Source organism: Chamaea fasciata, unplaced genomic scaffold (assembly GCF_029207755.1).
Source record: "Chamaea fasciata isolate MVZ Bird 193981 ecotype frontalis unplaced genomic scaffold, bChaFas1.0.hap1 SCAF_9, whole genome shotgun sequence".
Taxonomy (NCBI): Eukaryota; Metazoa; Chordata; class Aves; order Passeriformes; family Sylviidae; genus Chamaea; species Chamaea fasciata.
In genome coordinates, this window is record NW_027094094.1 from 32,670,592 (window position 1) to 32,688,419 (window position 17,828).

Genomic DNA, 17,828 nt, shown 5'->3' on the forward strand with positions numbered 1-17,828 from the left:
TCTAGTCAGAGTAAGAAACTATCTTGATTCGAGCTGTAGAGACGAAGAAGAAAGACAAAGTAGAATTCCAGCACAGTTCTATCCAAAGAAAGAATGAAGAGTTTATTTTTCAAGAGATAAATATCATATAAAACCTTTGGTGACTTTAAAGGTGGGTCCTAAAGAAGTATTCCAAGTTTTAGTTGTTCTAAAGGCAGAAAAAACATGTATCATGAAAAACCCAACAGGGTGTGAAGTGAGTAAAGAAATTTTAGAGATAGTGACAGCAGAGAACAAAAAGTTTGAAGTTCCTATAATAAAAGATGTAGTAATTAGCAAAAATACCAAAAGGTGGACGGGTAACATTTTATTAATTACAGAACTGGGTCTTAATGTGTTGGGTAAAGTTCTAGAAGTATGGTTAAGAACAGAAGTTGTACCAGAAGGACAGTGAAAAATTTGGCAAAGTGGAATCCTCCTTGAAGGAGAGGGAATATATGTTGATAATTTGTTTCAAAGTATGATAAGAAAAAATATTAGGATGTGTGTAAAATGTATATTGATTGTGTGTATGTTTTTGGGAATAGTACACATTTTTGGGGGGAAAGAAAAGGGGTTGCTCAATTCAAGGGGAAAAGGATTAATACATGAGGGTCTAATTTTGGAGGTCTTGGAGGCATTGAAATTGCCTGAGGAGGTGGCTGTAGGATACTGGGGGCAGGGGGACGAGTGACCTCGACGATGGGGGGGTGGGTGGATAGTTTTGATGGAACAGGAGATTGGAGTCAAAAGAGTTGTGATAATTCTGGTGTTTGATAGGAAGGAATCGGGAGATTAAGAACGTGGTGAGGGAGAAGAAGAAGGAATTATGAGGGAGATTAGAATTTTTCTTTTTTGGGGAAAAAAATAATTTTTTAAAACAAAATTGATGCTCAAATGCCATGAGTGAAATGTGTGTTGGGAGTCCAGGTGCAACCCAGGTTGGAACCTGAAAGTAACACCCTAAGAGGTGACGTTTGAATTGTGAAACCGTTGTTTATGAAGTAAGGAGACATGAATGTTAAAGGGATATATCTTCACAACTGCAAAAATAAGAACACTTCTTTCACCCCACAACAAGAAGATGCTTTTTCAGGTATCCCAGTGAAGCTGCAGTATGAGTGACAACTAAAGCTGCAGGTTTTCAATCAATGCCAACAAGATCAAAAGACCGGTGTAAGAACCTAAAGATGAACTGTAACACCTGAACCAGGTGATACCAACTTGAATTCTAAACAGAATTGAGTAATAATGAACTGGAAAGACTCAAATAATTCAAAAATTTCTTTTGGACAAAGAACTTTCTCCTGCTTTACTTTTCTACATGACACTTCATAATCAGTAGAAAACAATCCAGTTTATCAGATCTTCCTACTTCTGTTTCTTCACAGCTAAGAGGTGAATAGACTTTCAAGCAGCCCTTCTTTACAAAAAGAAAAGCTAAAAGTTAAAATATGCAGTATTATTTTGGAAGTATTTATATCATTCCACCGTGTAATATTACAGGTACATGAAAATCATAGGAAGAAACAAATTTCATGTCATTAACTCCGTATTCTTGGTATTTTAGCTAATTTATTTTAAGTTTTGTACCTTGCAGGACAGACTATATATTCTTGCCTCTTTTATTTTCCCTAATTTTTTGTGTGTTTAAAGTAACTCTTTCATACTAACTTGAGGACTGTTTTACTGATTAATCTGTGCTGCTGGTAGACTAAGTAAGTATAATTTAAAGAAAGAAGGCAACATAAAAGAATACCTATGCAAAATACCAAAAGGATATGTTAATATTCGCAGAATATAAATGTGAACTGCTACCCAGCAGTGTGATAATTAAAGAGAGAGTTTCAATTTAACTTGTACTGTATCAAAATTGCTACAGTAGCTATAATTCTTCTGTGTACACACACAAACACAACGGTATTTGTAAGCCACAGAAAGCCTTCTTCAGTTGTACTGACTGTATTATCCCCACAAAAGCTAATTACTGATAGAAATCCAGTTCAGTCAAGTTTGTATCAGAAGCATTTTTTTTCCTTCTACTATTTGAGAATCGCAGAAAAAGATATAAAGATTTTCTATTCTAAGTGGGTGGGTCAAAAATAATTTAAGGTGCTAATTATATAACTACACTATATCCTGTAAAGTAAATAGTCTGAAAGCAAAAAACTTTGTCACCCACCTCTTGGATAAAGATTAAAGTAGAGATATTAGTTAATATAGGTTTTATGAAAAGTTCTTTGTGTGTTTGTTAAAAGATTCTTGAAGGTGTTTTGTTTTTGTTTTGTTGGGGTTTTTTTTGGTTTTTAAATACAAGAAAATGTCAGATTTTTCCTGTAGTAGAGTATGAGAAGAGATAGTATAAATGACAAGATACTTGTTGCTTTGAAATATTTTTGTAGTTTATGCAGATTTTTTTTTTTTTTTTTTTTTTTTTTTTTTTTTTTTTTTTTTTTTTTTTGTTTCTTTCCCGTGTTTGGTGACATTAAATGAGACTAAAATTACTGTAAATTTTGCAGAAACTCTTCTGGGGTGGGGCTTTATTTAGTTTTCCAGCTTTTTGCAGATGAGACCTGTCTCACAGAACTGGTAGTATTGCTTACTGTCAAAGGGGGTTCCCATCAGAGTTTCTCATCCCTCAGGTCAATGTATAACAAATTAGGTGAGTGTTTTTGCCTTAGATAGAAATAAATCATATCGTGTGTGTATCTTTCTGAGTTCTCTTAAAATAGGGAAGAAAAAAATTCTAAAATAGCAAGAATTTATTGTCTTCCTGTTCCAAGAACAACTTAGGCAAAAGATCAGCCCACCAGGAGTTTTCAGCATTGTAAAGTTCTAATTCAGAAATTAAGAACTGCCCATAGCACCCTAGTAGAGAAGAAGTAAAAGAGTTTTTCTGTTTTTATACTCTGCAGTTTAAGGTGGATTTTTTTTGTTAACTGAGTAAATTTTTCTCTTTTAAGTTTCCTTTAAACCTGTCCCTCAATCCTGGCTGCAGTTAAAAAGGTAAAGGCTTTCAAAAGTGCCGTAATGCTGAAAGTGTGTAAATGGTATCAGAGGTGGTTCCCTGGAGAAGAGGATAACCCCCTAATTTCAGTAAAATCATCATGCAAGAAAGTCACAGTACATTAACTGGCTAAGGTGAAGATGCAGTCTGCTATTCCCAAACTGCTCCACAGTGGCACACAGCGCAGGGAGATGAGCTGGGGCAGCCCAGTTCTGGCAGTGCCCTCACCAAGAGGGTCTCTCTAGAAGGATTTCAGGCTGGCTCCTCACAAAAATCTCCATTAACACTCTCCAGGGCACCATGGGCACAGAGAAGCCTCAGGTCCATCCAGAACCAGCAGAAACAGAACAGAACCATGACCCTAACAGAGCCTATAAAACCCATTGAATCTCAAGGCTGAGCTGAAATAGCCTCCCAAACCCATGGGAATGGGTGGAGATCACAGGTGAGGAGGCTCATTAGGGTCATTAAAGCTCATTAGGACCTTCAGGTGCTCACTGGACACGCTTTGACCAGTGTGTCCCACACAGCCCCAGGAAATCTCTCTGTTCAGGGATTTTGGAGACTTTTGAGTGCCACCAGTGCAATCATGTGGGGACTGCTCATTCCCCTTCAGTTTTTCTCTTAGAGGGAAGGATTAATGGAGCTTGTTGGTAGAATCAGTGCTTTCCCTACCGCTGCAATAGCAAAAAGGGAGGTGACAAGGCAGGAAAAGATGCTGGGGGGGAGGAAATTTGGAGCTGAAGGTCGTTTAGAACAGAAGAAAATTAAGGTTTGCAGGCTTTGATGCAACAGTCCATGTTGCTTCCACCCTGCTCCCATCCAGGAGAGTGCAGCCTGGCCACCCTTTGCCGAAGTCCACCCTGATGTCACAGCTCGGTGGCAAGGCCCCTGTGTGCCTCTCTGACCTGGGCATGGTGACCTGGTCACACTGACCATCCCTGCTCTGCTCTGCCCGTGGGTTTCAGGGCTGCCACACCAGGTCCTGCAGCCAGAATCCCCCACGGTGATCCAGCAGCCAGGGCCCTTCAGTGGACAGACATAGGAGATCACATTTCCCTTGGGTGATACACGAGGGGCCGGAAGAGCACCCACCATTCCAGCAGCACTGATTTTAGGTTTGAGAAGATTGCTTCACAAAGTTTTATATCTCCCTCTGGTTTCTTCTGCTTTATTCTTTTTCACAGATTCCCTCAGTGGCAGAGGGAAGAACCGGGATTGGAGAAAGAAAAACCAGGTTTTCTCCCAGTTTCCACATCCTAGTCCTGGAAAGTCTTGTCAGCCAAGCCTAAATAACCAACTTGCCAAAGTTCAGTTCCACTTTGAGGCCTCCTTATCAGCAGGGGTTTTTTTCACAGTCTATTTATGTTTGCCTTTCCTCTCCAGGTATTGTATTGAGCGGCAGCCAGCAAACATTCTGGGACCTTACCTTCAGTGCTCAGACCCTCTACAGCCAATTCACTCTGAAATATTCCCTTTCCCCCACACTGGATAAAGAACTAAAACTTTCTGTGTTCAGCAGGACTTTCATCCTCTGGTGTTCTTTGCTCTCACATTGCATTGCAGAGCACAGATCCCCCAGAGGCATAAAATGGTTTGTGTTGGAAGGAACCTTAAAAATCATCCGGTTCCAATCCCCCTGCCAGTGCAGGGACACCTTCCACTATCCCAGGGTACTCCAAGCCCCACACAGCCTGGCCCTGGACACTTCCAGGGATCCAGGGGCAGCCACAGCTTCTCTGGGCCATGGGCTCCTCTGCCCATGACAGGGGATTGAAAGGAAATGGTCTTTAAGATCCCTTCCAGCTCAAACCATTCTATGATTCCATAAAACCTAAATGAAAATACTAAAGAGAAGAATATTTTTGAAGATAAGTATGGGGGTATTTGTCCATAAAGACCACCAGAAGACCAAGTGAAGACACCACATATGGGAAACCTATAACTGGACTTTTCCCAGGTTGCTCTCAGCTGGATCTGCCCTGATTTTCTGATCACAGTAGTGGTCCAAAAGCCCAGTGGTGATGCAGAGCTGGGCAGCGTGCCATTGAAAATGCCAAAACACCAAAATCCTGGGGTTTTAATCCCACTGTAATTTGCATATCACTTCCAGAATGACACATGAAGTTCCCCTCTCTCCCACTCCCCTGTTCTTTTTAGCAAAAAGCCTTCCCAGGACCCTGAGCTGCATCACCACTACTTACTTTGGTGTCTTTAGAAAATTAAACTCAGCACTCAGAAAGTTCATGCATTAAAAAAATACTGTATGGTGAGTGGGCCAAGGGATTTAGAGATGGATTTCCTAAGTCCTTTCCCATTTCTTTGTGGGAGTAGCAGTTCTCCCTGTCCCCTCCAGCCTGGCCCTTTAAGTAACTTGAGCCTCCGGGCTACAAATCCAAGTCTCCAACTAAAAGGATGGAAAAGCTGTTTCTTCCCTTCCCCCTTCTGGGTCTTTTGTTTTGAAAGCAACTATCTTCTATTCCGTGATGGGGAGAGAGCACCAAAAGACAGAGCAGCTTTCTGAGCATCCCCCTCTCTTATCAGGACAAACTGGCAATTTCTGCACGCTGCAATGCTTCTGGCAGCTCTTTTTTCCCAGCTTTCCTCCCCTCCCGCCGGCCTTTGGCAAGCCTCAGCTGATTTCCAAACCCTCCGTGGCTGCTGGGGGTTGGTACAAAGGTTTAATTATTTGCCTTTTCCTGGGTAAGGCGGGGATAGGGAGAAGGTCGGGCCCCATCGCCTGTCACTGCTATTCTTGCCCACTTTTGTTGTGCGATCCCTCTCTCCCACCCCCCTCCCTTCCCTGTCTCCCACCCAGCTCCCAGAGCCCACCATGAATCCGCAGGCGGCTTGGGGGAGCTTTTGCCTGCTTTGCTTTTCCCTCCTGAGAGCAGCAAAAGGTAAGAGAGACTTTGGGTTGATTTAGGTCCAGGGATTCCAGGGGGGTCTGGATGCCCGGAGAGGTGAGATGCTCATCCCAGCTCTTATCTTCCCAGCCTCCAGCCAAGCAGGGAACAGGGACTGGCACACTGCAAACAGCAGGAGCATCTCCTGAGGCTGGGAAATTCTGGGGATTGTGGAAGTTCTTCCTGGGAGGGTGAGGAAAACCAGAGAGCTAGAACTTTTTAAACTGCACACAGTGCAAAACTGTAAAAACTCTTCAGTCTGTCTCACAGAGGAAATCTCCAGGGACTGAGTTGGATTTCCATTGATTAATTTGTTGTTAAAAGCAGCAAAGCTATAAAACATTTCAGAAGCCATATCAGCAAGTTTATCAAATTTGCAAGAGAATTGCAAGTGACTTCAGAAAACAGATTTGACTGTTTTTGTCACAGCAAAGGCAACTCTCCCCCCTTCAGTCACACTTGTATATAAGCAAGAGAAGGAATTCCAAGTAAGTCTAGAGAAATAAGATTAAAGCAGAGAGTTTTGATCTAAAGCTGTCCCACCAACTTCACTTTGCCTTAGCACAAAGACAGTGATTTAATTTGGAGTTAAAAGTTCTGATGGAAAACTCACAATGTGAAGAATTCAGCTTCTTTTCTCCCTTAAAAGTTTTGATTGTGCCCCAGTTAATGCCCAGTGCTGAAAAGGCACTGGGGATATATCACTCCTGTCCGTGGACATTCACAGGAAACTCCCCTTCAGGATTAAAATGTGTTTCTTTGGCATTTCTAAAAGTCCTGAAGTCCCCAAGCAGAGCCCCTCCTCTGGCCATCATTTTAAAGGCAGGGCTGGGAACACGAGCAGGAATCAGCCGTCAGCCCAGAGAACACCCAAATATCCAAACCACAGGCACAAATAATTCCCCATGAAAACCTTCCCATCAGCTGGACTTCCAGGAGATGGAGTGATCCAAGTCATCATCACTCCTGCAAATCTGGGATGGAGGTTTCCAGGTGGGGGAAGCAGAGGTGATCCACAACCACTTACCTTCAACATATCCATCTTTCCACAGGGAATTTGCAGTTGCTTTCTTTCCAGCCCGGGACCCTTTACCAGTACCGGTACACCCTGGATGTGCAGCTGCACCACACGGCCACACCATGGCCATGGGGAGCCCGGCTGCAGGCTGAGACCCTGATCCATCTGCACCGGCTCTGGAGGGACCGAGGCGGGGAAGAGCTGCTCCAGGTGCAGGTGTGTGGGGTGGTGCAGCCAGCACAGCCAGGGATTCCTGCTGGGAACCCCCCAGGAGGTGCAAGTCTCTCCATCTGTAGCCCACACCAGATGAAAAATGACCTCTCTGACCAAGTCCATTGCCTGCAGGTAAAATACTCACCAGCTTTAGAGCAGACACTTGGTCACTGCTTTCTGCCATCTTCTGCTGTCATAGATCCATGACCTGAAGGCCAAACACCAGCCAGAAGAGGAGAAGAACCAGGAGAGCACTGGAGGTTCCCCTGTAGAGATTGCACTGAGCCCAGAGGCAGAGGCAGAGCTCCAGCAGCCAGTGTTCATCTCCTGGAACAGTGGGAAGGTCAGCTGGACACCTTCTGGGCTTGTTGATGCCCTCTGCAAAGCACTTCTGTCCTCATCCTAAACTTTGTCAGCTATGAAGCCCATAGGAGCTCCTGCTCCATCTCCAATTTCAGAGCAGAAGGAACTGGGCAGAGAGGCCAGTGTAGGACCCTACATGGAGTCCCATCCTCCACAAGGACTCAGCTGGAGCTGCAGAATCCCATATTAAAGCTCTTCAGTGCTAACCATGGGATATAAGCTCCTTTCTGGCCTTCTCTAAGGCCATGGAACTCCAGGGTGGGAAGGGAAGGGAAATTTTGTGGGCTTGCATCCAACAGACCTCATGCTATTGAGGGATAAGATCCTCCTTGAGAAAATTCCTCAGGTGTCTACAGGGTGTTCTCAGGTTCCCTTCTGTCAGAGAAGGCAGCAGAGAGCCTGCAGGGACCCCAGAAACGTCCTCTCAGCCAGGCATCACCTCCTGCCCTCCCAGGTCAAAGCTTTCTATGGGAATGAAGTGGAAAACATCCTGATCTCCAACCTGAAACGAGGCATCATCAGTCTGCTCCAGCTTCAGCCCCATGCCGGCACCACAGTGGAGGTATGTCCAGGGCTGGGGCCACATCTGCCCAAAATCCAGGGATGCACCAGGAGAGCTGGCCCTGGAGCCTAGCCAGACCGTGAGTTTCAGGAGAGGGGGCAAAATTCAGGAAAAACAACATCTGCTCCAACCAGGCTGTGAGCAAGGATGACTCCTGGACACGCAGAAGACTTAAAATAAAATAACCTAATTTTCAGCAATAGGCACCCTTACAAAGTCATAGCCTTTCCCTGGACAGTAGGAACAGCAGAGAAAAAACTCCACAAGCATTCCTGCCCAGCAGGATTTGCTTTGCCAGCAGCCAGCTAGAATGACCTGTGAATAACATGGAATAACCTCAGAACCCTGAATGCAGTCACAGAGATGCTGCTGCTGGTATTAGCCTGAATTTGCAAAGACGCCTGGATGGACTTGGAGCTATCCAACCACCCCCTGATTTGGCCCACTTTCTAGATTTTAGGGTCTGTTCTCTTTATTAGGTTGGCCTTTGTGTCTGTCCTCTCCACGGGTCATTTAATACTCACAGTCACTCCCGTTTGTGTTTCAGGAAGATGCCTCTGGAAGCTGCCAAGTCACCTACACCGTGTCCAACCATTCCATCACCAAGATCAAAGATCTCCTCAGCTGCTCAAAGCCAAAGTCTGGGTTCACCTCCATAAACAAAGCAAGTCCATTGCTCTCACTGTGGGGGGCTCAGCTCATGTTGAGCACAGCAGGGCTACCCCTAAAATCTTTTCACAGGTGGGCTTGGATTCCCATTCCCAGCTGGCTTCAGCCTTCTGCACCAGCTCGGGATGGGACTCTGAGACCCATCTTCAAACCGGGATGCACCAACATCCCTCAGGGGGATCTTGTGGTGTCAGGGTGGGTGGGAGCAGAAAAGGTGCTCTGGGTCACCCCCTCCCCACTCTTGTTATCACTTCTGACCTGTCAGCTGATCCTGCTTGGGAAGGTGGAGATACAGGGATGTTTTCTGGGTCTCAGACTTACTGGATTGGGGATTAGTTTGACAGTATTCTGTTTCGCTTAAAGCAGTAGCCTGTGTTCAGCCCTGACATAAACAGATGAAATCCTGTGAGTCTTAATACAGTTATACCTGCCATAACCAAAATTTAAGTTCTGGGTTTTTTTAATGTACATATTCTACTGAATTCAGTATAAAATTCCCCACGGAGACCCCATGGGCCCTGGCAGGGGTCTCAACACCACCTTGTTGTGCAAGTCCACGTGGTGTCACCACTCTGTCTACCTGCATCAGCCATGGGTGAGAGCATCCCCTTGCTGGTCCTTACCTGGTGTTGCCTTCTCCCACATCTGGGAAGAGGATTTTCCTTTCCTACATTTTGCAAGTGAAGTAGGTGATTTTCTGGACCAGAAAATTCTTCCTCTGCTAATGTAAAGAGAGAAATCTCCTGGGGAGAGGCCAAGGGGGAAAAAGGTTTCATTTTTTCCTCCTTGCTTTCCCTTTTCCAAGATTTTTGGAGTCGAGTGGCAGCCCTCCAGCAGAAGTCAGTATGTGGTGAAAGACAACCTGCTCCAATCAGTCCTGGCTGAGGAAAACCACACGGTGGCTCCAGCCCTGAAATCCCGCTCCAGCATCAAAATCACTTCAAGGTGAGTGCTGATCCCAACCGCTGGCCATGGAGGGTGGAAATCACAAAACGTTCCATTGACTATTTCTCCCTTCATAGGCAGCAGCTCCAGCTGGTGTCTCCTGCAATGCCTGGGCTGGCAGAGGTGTCTGGACAAAGCCTTAAGGACGTGCTGGCTGGCACGGAGGCACGGCCCCAGCCCCTGGGCATGGCCAGCCTGCCCTTCAGGAGGGTCTGCACCCACTGCCCATCGGTCAGTGATGCTACCCACCCCAAAACTCACCAGGGGCTCCCCCACAAGCTGCACGCTTTTGGAGGGGCTGGTTACTGTTGCTTTGGTGTACACATTATCCCATGATAACATGGGAAAAGTGGCTAAATCCTACCTAGCAAACCTCACCTTTGCAGCTGAGAGCCTTCCTGAAGGCTTTTGACGGTCAGAGGGTCAAAACAGACACCTCAAAGGTGGCGACAGCCTGGCAGTTCCAGAGGTTCATCCAGATGCTGCGCGGCGCCAAGAAGAGGGATGTCCTGCAGCTGCTGAGGAGAGCGACCGAGGAGACGCGGTGAGAATCCCTGGAACCACCTCTCCAAAATTCTGAGCACTGGATGAGACAACCAGGTGCTGCTCCGTGCACCATCCCTGGTCCAGGCAGCCATCCTGACTAGCGTCAGTGTTCTCTGGCTTTTCCTAATGCCTGCGCTGTAGAGAGCAGCTCCCACAGGAATAAAAGAGATCTCTGGAAAACTGCCTTGGCAGACCCCATTCTTAGTGCCATAGGCAGGAGGCTGATTGACATGCTCTCTATGCTAATTGTTACCAGAAAGTTCTCAGTTCTCTTTGTTATCATAGGTTAATTTCTGGGGCAAGAATTTTAATATTCTTAATCGCTGTCCTCCGTCGGACCCTTCCCTCAGACCCCACCTTAACTCCCCACCCACACTGAGATGTGTAACTACCCCTGTCGGCCCCTAGACTCCACCTTTGGCTTTGTGGCTTTTACCCCTTGTTACTGCCTTGATCCAGTTTGATCCAATAAGTGGATGCCTTATTGTTCGTAATTTTTGTATTATTAAATCTACTTTTCGGACAACTGGATCAAAGCTGTCTCTCTTCATTCAAGTCACCGTCGGGCTGAGTCCCAAGGAAGCCCAAAGGGGTCTTATAGTCTGGGCCAGACCCTGAGAGGTTTCACTGTCCTTTCCAAGTACTGCATGGTTTTTGGGCCATGCCACTGATGACACTGATGACTTCCCTCTTCCTGCTCCAGCCCCTTCCTCGTGGAGGCAGCGGTGGCCACACAGTCAGTGGCTTCCTTGGCAGCGCTCTCAGACTTCCTGGATTTCAGCAAGGAGCCCAAGTCCCTCCTGGAGAAGTTTCTCTACGCAGCAGCTTTCTCTCCCCGGCCTTCAGGAGACCTCCTCCACCTCGTCTTAGTGAGTATGGACATTTCTCTCTCTCTTCCCTGAGGGTCCTGCATCTGGGATGGATCCACACACCATGGAAAAAGGAAAATTTCTGCAGAAACTGGTTTTCCTGCTCATGGGGTTGTTTTATGTGCATTTAACGGGACACTGATGATGCTCCTCAGAGGAAAAAAATTCAGCAGTGAATGCTTTGTATCAGTGCATTAGAGATAATAAAACCTCAATTTAGAGCCACACCCAATTGAATCATGCATGGCCTCCTTCAAGGCAGGTAAGAACTAGCTTTTCCTTACTTGCTTAGGAAACAGTTTGATATAAGAGGTAAAGCATACTCCTTCTCTTTTCCCCCCTCATTTCTTTGTTCTTGCTTCCTATTGCCCCTTTCCTGATGCCCAGGACAAGCTGGATGGGAAGCAGCTGGCACCTGAGATCTGGGAGACAGGGATAGTTGCTGTGGGCTCTCTGGTGGGCAAGCTGTGCCGGCAGAAGCTTTGTGGGCTGCAGGTGGGTCCTCTGCAGTCCCTCAGACTTGACTTTTTGGGACACCCCCCCCCAATTCCAGAATACCTCCTGTCCCCTCACCTCCCTCTCCTCCTGCAAATCCTGAGCAGGTGGTGGAGCGTGGGGTGGAAACCATCCTCAGGGGGCTCAGAGGTGCCGAGGAGGAGGCCGAGGTGGTCATTTACCTGCTGTCCCTGGGGAATGCCATGCTCCCTGAGACCATACCCACCCTCCTGGAGCACGCTGAGGATGGTCCCACGGCTGTCACAGCTGCGGCCACCTCTGCCCTGCAGCGATTCCCCGCTCCCCACATCTCCAGCAAGGTAGGAGAGGAAGTTGCCAAGGCTTGGTGCTCCCCTCCCCAGTCAAAGCCAAGCTGCAGGGGTGCGTGTGCACTCTGTTAATTATCCCTTCTCATCAGGTGAAGCGAGCGATGAGGAGGATTTTCCACCAGAAGAGGAAGAGTTATGACAAGACCTGTCGCCTGGCCGCTGCAGAAATCCTCCTGGATAACCATCCCTTGCCCATGGACGTCATCAACATCCTGCTGGCCACCAGTGAGATGGAGACAGAGATGGCCACCTTCCTGCTGCTGAAAGTCCAGAACAGCCTGCGTGGCCACCAGCACCTGGCAAAGTGGGGCTTGAGGGGACGGGTGCATTTTCCCCTCTGCTCTACATCACCTTTTTCTCCTCCTCCTCCACAGTCCAGCTATGGGGTTTGGGCCAACATGTCTTTAAAATGTGCTAGCACCACTTCATGGGGGCTGTCTGGACATTCCTGGAGTAACAAAAGGGATGCAGATGCCACACAGCCACGAGAAACCTGGGGTTCCTTGTCATCCTGCCCCATGGCAGCGGGACCCAGGCCTGTGGTTTTGGCAGGAGGCCAAAGCTCCGACTTTCAGGGCAGTGCACAATTTGTAGCTGCGTTGAACTTCCTGTCTGCACAGAACAAACCAAGCATTCACATTTTTCAGAGCTAAGCAAAAGCTGCACAAAAATATCTGCCTGGTCTATGCTAATAAGCCAGAGGAAGAGGAAATTCCAGGGTAGCCCGTGTCTAACGCTTTCATTTTTTACTCACACTGCTCTGGGCAGTCAGCAACCGTGAGAAATACTTTGGCAAATTAGATTTCCTTCTGTAGCGACCGTTGATCTTTTCCCTTCGCTCCTTCCCAGGGCTGACATATCCTTTCCCTCTCTTTTCCAGGAAGATAATGAAAGACATCATGGGAGACCAGCGGATAAATAATTACAACGTCTTCTCTAAAGTCGGCACCTCCTCTTCTTTCTCAGGACCTCTGACAGGTGACAGCACAGAGGACACGGATCCCATGGCCCCCTCGGAGGGTTAAAGCAGGGGTTGGTGGGAAAAGGCAGCTTCCAGAGGAGGATTCAGGTCTAAAGAAAGCCCCAAAATCTCGGGGAGGTTTCTGAGAATGTCCCCCAGCACCAGCTGGCTGCCACCACCTGAGATATGAACATACCCTCCTCTAACACATACTTTTCCCAAATCCTGCTGGTTTGAAGGAGGAGCTGCAGCTGGAGATTAAACCAATAGCAGATTGCTGGTGGGAGTTTCTGTGCTTTCTCTGACAAGTCAAGATATTTCACTCCGTTCCTCAGTTCCTTTAGTATTTTTAATAAGACCTTCAAAGAGAGGGTCTCTTGTACTGAGATTTAAAAGAAAGAATGAAACTTCAGAGACTGCAAAAAGCAGCGCTTGCTAAATATCTGCTGAATTCTTTGTCCCTCACCTCTCATTTGTGTCCCTCTTCAAATTAGCTCAGTCTTGCCTTGCAGAGGGTCAATGAAGGTGGAATGGCCAGGGAGAAAAAAACCCCAAGCTTGCAATGTTAAATCACTTGAGTATTGCAAGAATGAAAGGAGAAGATGCAGAATGGTACCACAGGTTTGGGTTGGAAGGGACCTTAAAATCATCCTCTTACAACCCCCCTTCCACCAGACCCCCAGGGGTGTTCATGGGCACCTCTCTGCCTTTCAGTCACCCAGGACCTGACTTCCACTTTCGGGCTGGACCTGCTGTTTTTGGAGGGTGGATTCCTGAGGAAGAGCGTCTCCGACTTCTCCCTGCTCAGCCACGGCCAGCGGCTTCGTGCAGCTCAGGTGCTGGCAGGAGAGGGGCTGGGAGGTGGTGACAACACCAGCCCAGTGGTGCCACTGCTGTCCCTGTGTCCCCTCTTAGCCTCCTTGTGGTGCTTCACTTCTGAGCTCAGCATGTCCTGTATCAGAAACAGGCAAATTCCCAAATCACCTGTGTGAAACCAGACACTCCTGCTCTGGAGAAGGGAGCTACTACTACCTTCCCTACTACCCCAAAAAACAGAGGACACAACACCGATCCCTCAGGGTGCTCAGGGATGGCTTGGATGCCTCATCCAAGTCACTCCATCGCTAGTGTCCTGCTCCAAAGGGCCCCTCCCCTTCTGTCTTCCAGGTCACCTTTGAAGCACAAGGGATGGAGTCGATGATGGGAGAAAACCTCTCCGAAGGGGAAGAGGAGCCAGAGCTCATGGCTGGGATGTCAGCCACCTTCTTTGACGTCCAGTTGCGGCCAATCATCTTCTTCCAGGGATACACAGACCTGATGGCCAAGGTCCTGCTGAGCAGTGGCGAGCCCACCAGCGTGGTCAGAGGGAACCTGCTGCTGATGGACCATCACCAGGTAGTGGATGGGGAGGAAGCAGTGACCTGTCTCCACACCACATCCCAGTGAATCCAGCAAAATGAGCCTGTGGGTGTTATGCACCACAGACACAGATCTAAGAGCAAGGTGGCACTGCCAAATGTGTCCTGGGGTTGGTAAAGCAGTGGGATGGCCTGTCCTGCCATGGGAGACCCGTGGCTGGAGTTGCTCCGTTGCAGGTCCAGCTGCAGGGTTGGGACAGACAATCCCAGCAGCCACAAGGCCCTGCCGGTGCCAGCCACTCATCCAAGAGCAGTGCCTGGTCACAGGGAGCTCTGCCTTTTCCATCTTCCAGGTCATTCCTCTGCAGTCTGGCCTCCAAGTGGCCGTCAAACTCCAGGGTGGGCTGGGCCTGGACATTTCAGCTGACATGGACGTGAGCATTTGGGAGCAGGAGCTGAAAACCAGCGTCACTGCGAGGTGAGTGGGCAGGAAACAGCTTGGCTCTGGGAATGGGAATACCTGGGGAGTGAGGGTGGATTTTCACAGCTCCCTGCTGTTCTCCTGGTGGGTCCAGCCTTTCCTGGTGGTCACACACACATTTTCCATGGCCAGACCTCTAATTGGGGTGTTTATGGCGTTGTTTGGTACCCAGCACAGGCCGTTGCTCTGTAGCCAGACCCTACGTGCTTCTCTCTCCCAGGGGAAGCCTTGCCATGGATTTCCAGGCAGAACTGGATTCCCCTTTCCTCCAAGCCACGCTGAGGAGCCAGACAGAGGTGGAAACCTCGATTCACTTTGACACCAAGCTGAGGTTTTCCAGCAGCCCTGTGCTCATGTGCCTGCAGCTGAGAGAGGAACAAATCCCGTACAGGTAGTCCCTGGGTACAGCCAGATCCTGTAGAGCCATCCTGGTGGGTTTGAGATAAAGGAGGACTTCTTGGGAAGAGGAGAGGATTAGTGGTGCACTCACTGGGTTGGAGTTGGTAGGGATGAGGGAAGGGCACCACAAGTTCCTGGTATGGATGAAAGCACCATCCATAAGACCATCAGGAGATGGTGACTGGGCTGGTCTGGGAGGAGAAGGATGAGATCCACCACCTCCACAGCCTCCTGACCCTCCTGCTGTCACTTTGTGCCGCAGAGAAGTCTTCACACTTTCCCAGTCTGCTGGGAGCCAGAGCAGCACTGCTCGGAAGGGCCGGCGTGGCACCGTGCCCGGGAGGGAATTTGCCTTGCACCAAACCAATTCCAAGGTCTGCAACCTCCTGCTGACTGCAGAGAAAGAATAAGGAGTCACAGCACTTTGGGATTCTCCTCCACAACCACCTTTGAATTAGAAAAATCCTGCATTAAGGATATCAGAAGGGACCACAGGAGGAACTGCTGAAGAGCAGACACAACCCCTTGCCTCCAAACCTGCCCTCACACCCCAAAGGCTGAGATTTCCTCCTGCTGGACTCCTCTCCTTCATGGGGAAGGACCTCGCTGGAAGCCAAGTTTTCCTCATGAAAAACACCCTTATTCAATTCACATTTCAAGTGGATGAGTTTCTGAGAGGCCTAGAAACCCTCCTGGAAGACTGCATCCCAAAATGCCGTGTTTTCTCCCTGTTTATCAAAGCTGTCAGGAGGGGACACATCTGCAGCCAGCTGGAAGTCCCCAGTGGAGGGAATAAATGACCTTCCTTGGTTGGGAGGTTGACCTCCCAAGCTGAATTGTTATCATCCACCACCACCCAACACCTCCAGCACTGGAGGGAGGCTGGTGAGGAAAAAGCAGCATTTCTCCATTCCTTCCTGATAGTAATGTGCTTTGGAAGTATTTTTAGCCCTTTTTGTGTGTGTGTGTGTGTGTGTGCTACAAAACAAGCTTTTTAGGGAAAAAAAAAAAAAAAAAGAGGGATATGGAGTATATCTTTTTTAATTATGAGCCCAAAATGTTAGCACTGAGTCTCCTGGTTCAGTGGAGGAAACTTGCCTGGTTTTCCATCTGGAGACACCAATTACAAGTGCTTTGGTTATGTACAGAAATAAATGCCGTGTATTTTTAGATTGTCTCTGTTTGACTCTTACCTTTCCTGGACACGTGGATGGGAAGAAGGGAGAGGCACTTCCAGCAAGAACCTGCGCTCTAGGTCTGTATTTAGGGTGATTCCTTTTGTCTTTCTCCTCCTCTAGAGACTGACAAAGGCAGATCTGTCATTCAGCTGATATTTACCCCAAACCAGCTGAACCTCTAGTCCCAAAGGATACTTGTCCTGCCAGAAGGACCAGGTCCTGTAGCTGGGATTGGAGCCGGGAACGTGTTTCCAGACCCTTTGGAAGGGGTGAGGACATTTGAAGAGGGATTTTACCCATTTGCATTGCTGCTGGAAGCTTTGCTGTCCTGCGGAGCCACTGAAGCCTGAAGTTTTTCAAGCCCTTCCCATGATTTTTTTTTTTCCAATCCTGTTAGATGCTCAAGCAGCAAAAGCAATGAGGGAGCATGGGCCTTTTGGTAAAGTCACCCATGCCCTTGGCAATGGCTCCAAACCCTCCCAGAAGGGACCTTTCAGCCCCAGACCCCCCGTAAAGGTGACACTGTGGCCACAGAGCTGGAATGGAGTCACCTCAGTTTAAGTGGGCAGAAAAGGACCTGGATGTGCTTTATCCTCGCAGGGATGGTGACTCCACCGCTGCCCTGTGCAGCCTGTTCCAGTGCTTGACAGCCCTCTCCGGGTAGAATTTTTTCCTCCTTTCCAACCTCCCCTGGCACAGCCTGAGGCCGTTTCCCCTTGTCCTGTCCCTGTTCCCTGGGAGCAGAGCCCGACCCCCCCTGGCTGTCCCCTCCTGTCAGGAGTTGTGCAGAGCCACAAGGTCCCCCCTGAGCCTCCTTTTCTCCAGGCTGAGCCCCTTTCCCAGCTCCCTCATCCTCCCGAGGAGTCATTTCATCCAGCGGCAGGGAAAGGGACAATCAGGCAGGGCTGGAGTGCCAGAGGTGACTCCTGGTAAAGACCTCCCAGGACAGCCACGATCCATCTCCCGGGAATCTTGCGAATGGAGCAGGGCTCCTGCCGCCTCTCCAGGAGCGGCTTCCCATGCGGAGCTGCGGATCAGCAGTGACCTCCAGCGGCTGCAGCCAGAGCCGATGGAGATCTCGGGCTCAAACTCCTGAGCTCCGGCTCTGCAGGGTCGTCCCATAAGCGGCACACGAGGTCGAGGGACCTCCAGAGCTGACCCTCGGCAGTCCCTCACCCTTCTGACCTGGGTTTTGGGTGCCAATGCCGTCCCCTCCTCGCCTCCACGCTTTCCAGCAGAAGCAGTTTTCCATGTTTTCTTTGCCCCTGCAAGTCACTCTATTGCCAGGGCATCCCATACAGCTCTCAGGAGAGCACATGGACACCACTCACCAAATGGGGAGATAAAACATTATCTGCCTGTCTATTGCAGCTGGCTGCAGAGTCAAAACTACCACGAGAAAGAGTGCACAAAAAGTGAGGGAATGCATCTGAAAGGATGGTGAGGATCGACTCCCCTTCAGAATTTAGTGGAGAAGCAGCTCTGAAGTGCTGGGACAGAGCTCTGATCAG

General features: G+C 48.5%; 1 protein-coding gene across 1 annotated transcript; it reads left to right on the top strand.

Annotated features, from left to right (window-relative positions):
* Positions 1-6,952: 6,952 nt before the first annotated feature.
* On the top strand, positions 6,953-16,389 carry LOC136294284 (microsomal triglyceride transfer protein large subunit-like; the record flags this gene model as incomplete). The annotated part of the gene is made up of 17 exons (XM_066191920.1): positions 6,953-7,165; positions 7,362-7,505; positions 7,980-8,087; positions 8,635-8,751; positions 9,562-9,701; positions 9,779-9,932; positions 10,088-10,245; positions 10,951-11,116; positions 11,504-11,611; positions 11,719-11,931; positions 12,030-12,244; positions 12,821-12,918; positions 13,616-13,737; positions 14,069-14,296; positions 14,613-14,737; positions 14,961-15,131; positions 15,402-16,389. Coding segments are annotated over 17 exons (2,628 nt in total), but the record flags the coding sequence as incomplete, so codon positions are not given.
* Positions 16,390-17,828: the final 1,439 nt, after the last annotated feature.